At 36.8% G+C, this 11042-nt stretch overlaps 1 protein-coding gene across 1 annotated transcript; it reads left to right on the forward strand.

The window, feature by feature from the left end:
• The first annotated feature begins 253 nt into the window (after positions 1 to 253).
• LOC112801384 (uncharacterized) lies at positions 254 to 6742 on the forward strand. Its single transcript, XM_025844077.3, has 13 exons — positions 254 to 1096; positions 1402 to 1536; positions 2038 to 2064; positions 2573 to 2663; positions 3024 to 3067; positions 3389 to 3487; positions 3895 to 3952; positions 4081 to 4133; positions 4409 to 4510; positions 4754 to 4819; positions 4996 to 5117; positions 5417 to 5588; positions 6289 to 6742. Exons 1-13 carry the CDS (start codon positions 953 to 955, stop codon positions 6343 to 6345), a joined length of 1170 nt encoding a protein of 389 aa, XP_025699862.1. The 5' UTR covers positions 254 to 952; the 3' UTR covers positions 6346 to 6742.
• Positions 6743 to 11042: the final 4300 nt, after the last annotated feature.

Below are 11042 nucleotides of genomic sequence, written 5' to 3' on the forward strand. Positions count from 1 at the left end.
TCACGTTCAAGAAAATCATTTAGAGGATTCACATAAAATAGGAAAGCAAATAATTTATTTAAATAAAAAACTCTTAACTTTACCCAAAATTATTAAATTATTTAATAATTTTTAATTATTAATTTTACATAAAATTAATTATATTTTAGTCACCACCCATACCATATACATAGACTCGGTGGACATGCATGCATGCTGAGTCAACCTAGCTGAATTCGTTTGGCATATAGCTGCAATTTGTTGAGCAACCTTTGTTGTCCACAAGAAGAACCCTATACCTTATAGGCTTCTCAAGTTGCACACTTGCACACTATGTGGCCTGAGTAGGGGGGTGATTCGTCCCCCAAAGTCCAAACGCAGCACGTGTTTCTGTTTGTGGTGTTATAATGTTCGTGGCACTGCATCTGCAATTCTGCATGCCCTACAGGCCTGCACAACTTCAACCCTTTCCCAATCTGGACGGTTCTTCTTTATTCTCTTTTTTCCATTATTTATTATACCGGACTGGACCGGACACCTCCCCCGCAAGGCCGCAAAGTTATCAAACCGAACCGGACAATAAATTTGGTCAACACATGAGCTTACTGAAGATAAACATTTTTAAAATTAAAAATAATTAATATTGACTAATTAAAAATTAATTTACGTAACCACATTTGTTTTTAAATAAATTTGAAGAGAAAAACAATTTCACACACTAAAAATTCCCGTCCAACATCACACGAGGCAAGCGTTGCTACCCTCCAGCTGGACAGTGTAAAAGGAAGAGAGAGAGCGCGCTAAATTCGCGCCCTCCTTTTTTGTCTCTGCTATTTCTCCGCCAAGGGAAGGTAGGGGACGCCACCGCATCTTTCGGCGTCTCAGTCTCTACCTTCCCTTTCTGTTTTTCCTTCTCTTTTCTTCTTAGATTTTGATTCTCTATCTCCGATCTACATTCTCCATTCCCTTCCAGATGCCGCTCGCCTCCAATTGTTCGCCCTGCTGCGCCGCGGCTCCTAGAGCCGCCGCAGCTACCGTATCGCAGAGGAGGCCACGGCGTCTGCCTAATGCATGGAGCAATTCCAAGGCTACCTATCCATTTCTGCGACTGTCGGAGGTGCATTTCTCGCGATCTTTCGTGATTAAGCTTTTTCTTACTTCGATAATATCTATGCGTTTTTTAATCTTGAAGTATATCATACTCGATTTTGCAATTTTAGCTTCGCTTATAATATATTGGAACTTTTAACCAGTAGAGATGCTATTGCTATACATAATTTCACATCGTTTGAAACGATTCCAGCTGAAGCTAATATCAGGCTGCTAATTTTGACATTTGAGCTTCAGATTCAGTTGCAAGTTGTCTAATATTTACGATGATACTTGGTTCCTCACTAGTTATCTCTGTTTTATTTGGTGCAGAATGAGAAGTTCAATGTCTCTCGTTTAGCTGTTACCCACACTAGCTGGCGAGTTAAAGACCGGACCATATCAATGGCGTTAGTGAGCGACACTTTAGGACAAAGGGAAGATGTAGCCAGCTCTTCTAGTATTTTGGTAATCCTCCACTTAGTTTCATGCATTTTTCACGGTTAATTCGTGTGTTACTTTGCTATACTGTGTAAACACTTCACAGTAATAAATAAGAAGGCATAACAGAAGAAAATATGTTTATTATAAGGTGGAAATTCAGGTGCAATCGACTTCACATGAAGTTGATAGATGAGAGCGGTTAGATGATTTGATTGATTTGACTAAATTTTCATCTAACGGCTCTTAGACATCAACTTCACTTAAAGTCGACTGCATCTGAGTTTCCACTTTATTATAATTATCACTTCACGGCCTGTTTCTGTAATCTCTTTTTCATATAATGAAATTATACATATATATATATATATATATATATATATATATATATATATATATATATATATATGCTCAACAGGCTGATTAGACAATTTGGACTTCTGCTTTACTGATGAGAATATATATATCTAATTCCATCCAGCATAGAAAGTCGTCGTATACTTGTATTGACATTTTCTTTTTTGGCAGGCATATGAGTTGATTCAAGGTGCAAATGTAAGTATTTTAGTTTCCTGTTTAACCATTTCAAATTATAGAAACTGCTTGTATCTAATTCATCTGGTCCTGTTGTGTTCTATTCGGTTCATTAGGGCATAGCTCTCTGTGAGGGAGTGCTGTATTCGTTTAATTTGTATCTTGTTTAGCTATTTTTTCCCATCCAATGCAAAGGACCCGCCCTCATTGACCTCCATTTACACACATATATCTTCTTATTTTAGCCTAATCAGGTTTGGTTGTTGAAGTTGGCATGACTTACTGCATAAGAATGTTAGAAGTAGATTATGCTCTCTTTTGTAATAGAAAGGACTTTTAGAGAAGAAAAAAAAACCCTAAAAAAAACTTAATCTCTAAAAAGGAACCGAATTAGCATTTCATTTTCCTGGTCCTTAAAAGAGGATGGTCCACTTTCCTCATCAACATGATTTTTTTGTATTGCTACAAAGTGGATAAAGTAGCAACTTCTTTTGAAAATACTAATATACAGCATAATTGTGGTGTACAGGTTAGATGGAATTCTGTTCTGGACAAGTCTATACCTGATCCACCGACAGCTGTTTTTCTACATGGGATCCTTGGTTGCAGAAAAAACTGGGGTAAGTGCTGCTTCTTCAATTGCACTTTAACTTATGTTATATATGATATTGTTCATCATTTGCGTGCATTTTCCATTTATGTTTATTTCAATCAAATAATTTGTATTATGTGTGTAATAAGACAAGTGACAATCTTACCCTTGGCATCCATACTAAATGACAACAAATGATTAAATTTGTGTCTGGATTTTTTTTATTATTTTGTAATTCGAGAATCTAGATGTAGTGGATATTTGTATTAAATCCCTTTCTATTTAAAATACATGTATGCATATATGGTTCTCAAAAAAGAAAAAATAAAAGAACGGAAAGCATGTTCTGTTAGTTTAATAATTCACTGATGAAAGAATGCTATTGCAGGTACTTTTGCTAAGAGAATGGCCAAAGAGTTTCCAACATGGCAGGTATTTTGCTGCACTTTTTTTTCGCTAAGCTTTATTGTATTGCTTGACATATAAATATCAAGACCAGGCAATAATTAATCAATTTACCATCTATAGCAACCAATTTAAAAAATTATAAAGGATCTACTTAAACTGAAAATTGAAGTTACTAAAGTGAAATGCTCTTGTTTATTGGTGATTCAATTAAATTAGATCAAGTTTTTAACCTCCTTTATCATGGATTATTTTGTATCATGGGTATCCTAATTTTTAGGTTATAGATATTGCATTATGGAGTTACACAATCTAAATCCTATTTGTTTTTGTTGTTTCTATTGGCAGTTTCTTTTAGTAGATCTTCGATGTCATGGGGATTCAGCATCAATCAACAAGAGAGGCCCCCATACTGTTGCCTCTGCTGCTCTTGATGTTTTGAAACTGGTGCCTTCTCTAGCTTATATAATTGATATAGTGATTTTGCTATAGAATGTATATATCAGTCCCTCATTGCCCACTCCTTTACAGTTCAGTTTCTCTGTCCAATATTGGCTTTACATCTTTGGCTCCTTGGATTCTTATTTGAACTAGATTGTACTTTTTTACATTAAAATGTCCAATGACACAAATTATGGGATTAAAATGCTTTACATCTAAAACTAAACCTCAATATGTTTTATGCCTTTATGGATCATTGTATAAATAATGCAAAACCTTCTTGGAATGTGTATTCAAGCTTTGTTGTTGTATTTAATAGATCTTATTTAAGATTTTTTTGGTTTATATTGTTTTTATAAGTGTAATCTGGTTTTGTTGTCTTGGAATGACTTCCTTTTTGTTCTTCTGGATAGGTACGTAAGCTAAGAATTACTCCTCGTGTGTTAGTTGGCCATAGTTTTGGTGGAAAAGGTTAGTTATTTGCTGTTTGATCAAATTTTTATCATTTTTGTGTACATATTTTATAAAAAAAATTTCCTTTAGCTCCTTTATATGTTCTTTTAACTTTCGTTTATTCTGCTTTTCATTTCCATTTTTAGTTGTTTTGAGCATGGTGGACCAAGCTGCAAAACCTCTTGCCCGACCAGTGAGAGTAAGCTCAAAGCCTTTTTTGACGCATAATCTGTGTTAATTATATGGCAATATTTTCATGATTGTGTTATGTGGTTATCAAAACAGCATATTGGTTCATCAGTGTATTATCAGATAGGTTGTGTCAAAGATGTAGAAATTGAAAGCATAAAATATTTTGGTAAAAAATAAATTGAATAATCTTGCAATAATTATTATAGTTATATTTGAGCTTCTTGCTTGTACTTCTGTGAGTGCCTCTGAGTTGGTTCTTACTTGTTTTTATGCTATATTTAGGTCTGGGTTCTAGATGCTACCCCTGGAAAAGTACGAGCAGGTGGAGATGGAGAGGACCACCCAGCAGAACTGATATCCTTACTTAGTACACTGCCAAGGGAGGTAGATCTTCAGTAGATTTTTTCAGAAGTATTGATAATTTTATATATTACATTATATAGGTGCTTTCTATATATATAAACCAATATGTTATGTTCTTCGGTTGTCTTCTCAGTCACCTATAATGACTTTTCCTTTCTCTTCTTTTTAGTTTATTTTATGTTAATAATTTGACAGAATTTATATTTCTTAGTTCTATATTGTGAGTGAGATTTTATTTGTTATGTGATCCTTTCTTTAAGGAAGGTCTCTTCAAAGCGGGATATTGTCAAAGCGTTAACTCAGCAAGGATTTTCCAATGACGTGGCACAGGTATAGTACTATGCGTACTTTTAATACTAACCACTGTTCAATTTGTGGATGTATTATTTCTTGCTTATGTAGTTTATTATTTCATGTTTATCAATGTGTTTAGTACCATATACATGTTCATTCAACAGGTACTTTATGTCCCTCTAATTTTATAACTTTTATTGTTTTGCATGTAGTGGGTTGTGACTAACTTACGACCTACCAACTCTTTTGGATTACGATCATCAGGGTTTTCATGGGTGTTTGACCTGAGGGGAATTGCAGAAATGTATCAATCCTATGAAGAAACAAATTTGTGGTATTTACTGTGATTTCTCATAGCAATAATAGCTGAGTAGATGTTGTAATGCCTCTGACTTATCTAGATTTGGGATGGGGTTCATCCTGCCTTGATATGAAGTATAATACTGAAAGTTCCTGTATTTCTTCCGGTTCATTTAATATATAGTTTGTCCCACTGAAACTATAATTCCATGGTTGGTGTAGTTTACAGATGCCAGGATTAGTGACTTCTTCAATCACATGGAAATTTTAAATTTAGTTTTTCTGAACTAGATTACATACAGAGCCAATGCTATTTTATGCTTCTGTTTCTAGGAAAATTGTTGAAGATATTCCTCGAGGTGTTCACATGAACTTTTTGAAAGCAGAAAGAAGCTTACATAGGTGGGCTCTTGAGGATCTTCAACGAATTCATGCTGCAGAGGAGCTCGCTTCTGAGGAAGGAGGTGGAGTTGAAATGCATGTTCTTGAAGATGCTGGCCACTGGGTATGTTATATGGTGTTATAATTTCAAGTGTATCTCTTTATATGCATATTTTTCACCTTACATGTGTATCCCCAAGACATGTCCTAAAATACTCAAATAATGAATAACATAATAGCATTGTTGATTTAGTCCTAAGTTGGCGCTGTGATTTTAGGCTTATTGTAATTGATCCCAAATCCAGATAAAAGGTTGAGTTCCACAGTCAATAGTGAAATTATAACAGATGAATCTTCATGAGCAGCCCCAGTTAGAGAGAAAATGCTTATTTCTTTATGTATTATATTCTTATTGCCAAGTGCCAATTTGTCAACTTGTTTGATATTAGTGAAACTTTGGATAATATGAACTTGAAGGTCGGGATATATTCTTAGCAAACTAATACACTTTACTTTAATCATCCTTCAAAGTCCTTGACCTATTTTCGGTCTTTAATTCTGTGCATCATAAGTACGTGCTCATGTCTACAAGTTTGTCATTGCTTGGTATATATAATGGTGAAAATAAACTTGAAGAAAAAGTTTTTGTTACCTGGTAATTATTTTACCAAGATGCGAACAGAGATAATTACTTTATCAAGACTGGTAATCGTTTATTAGGGTATATATCAATGATGAATGAGGATGTGCTGTGTCTTGCGGAGCTTTTGCATGACCATCTGATTTTTTTTTGGGTTCAAGGATTTAACTTTGTTTATCAACAGGTACATGCTGATAACCCAGATGGGCTCTTCAGGATACTATCATCCTCTTTCTGGTGAAGGAAGATTTGAATTTCCAAATATGCACACTGCTTGAGTAATTTATTTTATATCTTGGGTGAACTTGCCTTCAGAGTATGATTTCATCAAATGTTCTATTGTCCTTTTTCTTTTTTACCACCAATACCTCTTGTATATATGCTTTTTCCTCCTCCTCCATCTCCTCCTCCTTATTTTTTTAATTGTGATTTCTCCTTCTGATAATGAAATATACGGGTAGAGTGTTGACCTAAGGTTTAGTTGTTTAATATGAGTTGTGTGTTGACCTGAACATGATTTTTGGGTCTTAACTCTTAACTGTCTTAGAGACACAGAATTTCAATCTGTGTTTCTGATGTACGAAACGTTATATATGTAATGTTTGAGATAATATTGAGCTCTCGATGACTTTTTTAAATTCCGTAATATCTTCCATTCCTTTTTATCCTTATTTATTTATTTATTTTTGGACAGTTATCCTTATTTATTTAAGAGAACTTTTTTGAATTCAAACCTCTTTTCGCTGTCTAAATTCGTCTAAAAATTAATTTATATTCGCTAAGTTATGTGCCAAAATTGATTCCTGACCATACAAGTGATGTTAAAAAATTTCATCAACAGAGGGGCATTGTTTATTCTGAGAACTTCGGGTTCTTCTCCAAAAAAGGGAGTTTATTCTTAGCCTTGAATCAATCACCAGATCTTCTTTCTCACATAACACTTACCCTCTGAACCGTCACAACCACCTGAACCTGAAACACACAACTTTTAATCTTCAATATTTCTCATCATGAACAACATAGAAGGAAAAGTCATAAAGCTTAACAAGAAAAGACTGCTTAAATATAGTAGGCAAGGTAATAAGTGACAAGGAGATAAAGTTCAAAACATACAGAAATGCTTTGCTGAGAATGTGGGAAAACCCTCAAGGAGTAGCAGTTACAGATATTGGATGGAAGAAGATGCTATTCAGCTTCAAGGACAGGAAGAAGAGGCTGCAAATCATGCAGAATGGACCATGGAGTGTCAAAGGAAATATGGTTAATCTTCGACTATGGAGGGAGGGCGAGTCAGTTTTTGAGGTTGACCATGATTACATAGAATTCTGGATTCAAGTGCATGGCATTCCACATGACTTCATGGAGAAAGAAACAGGTATTCTCATCGGAGAAATGTTAGGAGTTTTGGTCGAAGCGGAAGAACCAAAAACAGATGGAGTCTTGAGGAGAACGTATTTGAGAATCAGGGTGAGTATTAACATTACTAAGGCTTTACCTACAGTATTCTGGTTAGATAGAGAGAATCTGCCACCGTTGTGGGTTTTTTTCAAGTATGAGAGGCTGCCGGACAGCTATTGCTTCAACTGTGGTATTCTAGGGCATGAGAAGAAAACATGCAAGAATCCGACAGCGGCTTGCTGGGATCCAACCAAGAAAAAATATGCATTGGGACTGGGAGTAAGCCAGGGTCGACCAGGCCCAACCATGGGAGGAGGTACCTCAGAACAAGGAGGATGGAGGCAGGATGGGGAAGAGCAGGCGCGTGAACAAAGGAACCCTGAGAGAGAGAGTAGCGAAGAACGAAGCTCTGAGGAGAGTAGGTTTATGGCACAGAGAGTCTCACAGCAGAAAATCCGGGAGGAAAGTGTATGGGAAAACCAAATGAGGAGAGAAGAAGAAATGGCAGATGCAGAAGAGCAGGTAGAAGAAGTACCTAGAATCCCTGATTTTCAGGAAGAAGGGGATACGCAACAAGACCTAGGGGCAACCTATAAAATCAGCAATCTAATTAAAGAGATAAGAGAGAGGAAGAATGAATGGGCCAACATCCAAAAGGCCCAGAAGGAAGAAAGGAGAAATGAGGCTAAGGAATCAGATGGAAATGGACAAACAAGGGAGATTGGGCCCAGAACAGGGGCTTTATACCAACAAGCTAGGAAAGGTGAAGGAAGTGGGCTGAACAGATATACAACGGAAGGGGAAGAAGTGAACAGCTATATAATAGGAGAGAGGCAAATGGGCCCGGGTAATAGAGAAAAAGAAACCATTGGCCAGGAATTAAAAAGGCTTATGTTAGCAAGGAAGTGGAATGAACAAGCGTGTGAAACCAGAATAAAGGAAAAAGAAAACCAAGAACTAATGAAGGGGGGAAAAGAGAAGAATGCTTTAAGAAATCCATCCGAGGAAGCACAAAATTCAAAACAGAAAGGTGTGGATCAACAAGACAAACAAGGGGAGAATATCTACTATGTTGAGTTAGCAAGTGATGAGGATGAAGATAAAGGAAAGGAAGCACAGACAGATTGGGAAACGCGACTAGTAAAAAAGTTGGAATTCAAGCTGAATTTGAAGAGGAAACGAGAAACTAAACAGATTCCAATGCTAACTTATAGGGATGAGCATGAGGATCAAGAAGACAGAGAACCCAAGAAGACAAAGAACAGCTTCAACACCAAGGCTACAGGGGAGTATCAACTAGTTAATCATGGTTCTGGTCAGACTATAGGAATACAAATGGCTGAGGAGGCGGGCCTAAACATGCCCCAACCTCAGCCATGAGTATTATTAGCTGGAATTGTCGGGGAATAGCGGCTGCCCCGACAGTTTCTGAGTTGCATAATCTTTGTAAAAAAGTAAAGCCGCTTATAGTGTTTTTAATGGAAACCAGGGCAATCAAGAAAAAATGAATAGGATAAGAAGAAGGCTGAATTTTGACAAGTTATTTTGCGTAGAACCCTGGGGCCTGTCCGGTGGGCTATGTTTGTTATAGAAATCTAATACTAATATCAATGTTTATGAGTGGTGTGATAATTATATTAAAACTAATATTAACATCAATAATGGTATGAATTGGCAGGGAGTTTTTGTGTATGGTAACCCAGTTTTCCAAAAGCGAAGAAGACTATGGCAGGAGCTAACGGTAAGTAATAGGAGCAGGGAAGAACCTCAAGCATTTTTGGGGGACTTCAATGATATTCTAAATCAAGATGAAAAGGTAGGCCTTCATCCACGGCCAAGAATTTATTTGAATACTTTTAGAAGGTTTGTAGATGAGAATCGTTTAATGGATATTGATCTTAAAGGCAGTAGGTACACTTGGTATAGCAACCCAAGAAATAACTTTGTCACTAGGGAAAGGCTTGATAGGGTGTTAGTGAATTGGAAATGGCTGAATATACATCAGAATGTTATTCTTAGAGCCGCTCCGGCCATAAGTTCGGACCATTGCGCCCTTATTTTGGAAATACAACCGAGAGATCGGATAAAAAAAGAATTCAAGTTTGAGGCCTTTTGGGCTGAGTATGAGGAGTGTGAAGAGGTAGTTAGGAGAAGTTGGGAGCAGGATGTAGGAAACAGAAACTGTTGGAGTCAGTTTAATATAAACAGGAGCAGATGCATAAGGGAGTTGAAGGAGTGGAGCAGGAGAAAGTTCAAAAGAGCAGATAAAGAAATAGAAAAAAAGGAAAAAGAGCTTCATCAAATTCAAGAAGGCGATATGACGGACAGAGATAAGAAAAGAGAAAGGGAATTGAAGAACCAGATAACTGATCTTTGGAAACAAGAAGAAAAGTACTGGGGGCAAAGATCAAGGTTGAAATGGCTAAAATGGGGAGACAAAAACACAGCTTTCTTTCATGCAACAACGATACAGAGAAGAATGAGGAATAGGATTGACAAATTAAAAAATGAGGCTGGACATTGGATACAAGGAGAAGGAGACATAATGAGGCTAGTAGAAACACATTTCAACAAATTGTTTACTTCGGAAGGGGATAGGAACATGGAAGACTGCATAAGAGATATACCTACGAGGGTCACGAGAGAGATGAATGATGATCTTATGGGAAAGATAAAAGATGAGGAGATTAAGGACGCAGTTTTTAGCATGGGAAGCTTGAAGGCCCCAGGACCAGATGGGTTAAACGGACTTTTTTTCCAAAAGCATTGGGATATTCTGGGTAACGAAGTGTGTGGTGTGGTAAGGCAGATCTTTGAAGAAGGCAGATTACCGGAGGACTTAGGAGAAACAATTGTAGTTTTGATTCCCAAAGTGAGGCAACTGGAAAGTTTGAACCATCTCAGACCCATAAGTTGCTGTAACTTCATATATAAAATCGTGACGAAGGTTTTGGTTGGAAGGTTAAGGAAAGTTCTTGATGTCATCATATCTCCGGTTCAGAGCGCTTTTATAAAAGGCAGACTAATACAAGATAATATAGTAATAGTGCAGGAAGTTTTTCACAAATTAAACGGAAAAGGAAATAATGGAAGCAATGACATAGCCATTAAATTGGACATGAACAAGGCTTATGATAGATTGGAATGGAATTTCTTGCAAAGGGTTATGGAAAAGTTTGGCTTCAGCAGAGAATGGGTGAATCTGATGATGAGTTGCGTTAAGAGTGCCACTTATAGATTCAAGATCAATGAAAAATTGTCAGCCAAGATCCACCCTCAACGGGGACTCAGACAGGGAGATCCTCTATCGCCCTATCTCTTTATCCTAGCAGCGGAAAGTTTTACCGTACTAATGGAAAGGGCGTTGACGGATAACCTCATTTCAGGAATAAGATTAGCTCCAACTGCACCGGTCATAACTCATCTATTATTCGCTGATGATTGTATCATTTTTGCAGGAGCGCAAGAAGAGGAGATTTACCAACTAATTCAGATCATAAACAAGTACACAGAGGCATCAGGACAGAGAATAAACACAGA

This window comes from Arachis hypogaea, chromosome 5 (assembly GCF_003086295.3).
Source record: "Arachis hypogaea cultivar Tifrunner chromosome 5, arahy.Tifrunner.gnm2.J5K5, whole genome shotgun sequence".
NCBI classification, from domain to species: Eukaryota; Viridiplantae; Streptophyta; class Magnoliopsida; order Fabales; family Fabaceae; genus Arachis; species Arachis hypogaea.

What these genes read in the sequence shown, in the direction of transcription:
- LOC112801384 (XM_025844077.3), top strand. Translation starts at nt 953, where the DNA reads ATGCCGCTCGCCTCCAATTGTTCGCCCTGCTGCGCCGCGGCTCCTAGA. An exon ending in AAGAGTTTCCAACATGGCAG is followed by an intron (nt 3,068 to 3,388) that starts GTATTTTGCTGC and finishes TTCTATTGGCAG; the next exon opens with TTTCTTTTAGTAGATCTTCG. An exon ending in TTAGTACACTGCCAAGGGAG is followed by an intron (nt 4,511 to 4,753) that starts GTAGATCTTCAG and finishes TCTTTAAGGAAG; the next exon opens with GTCTCTTCAAAGCGGGATAT.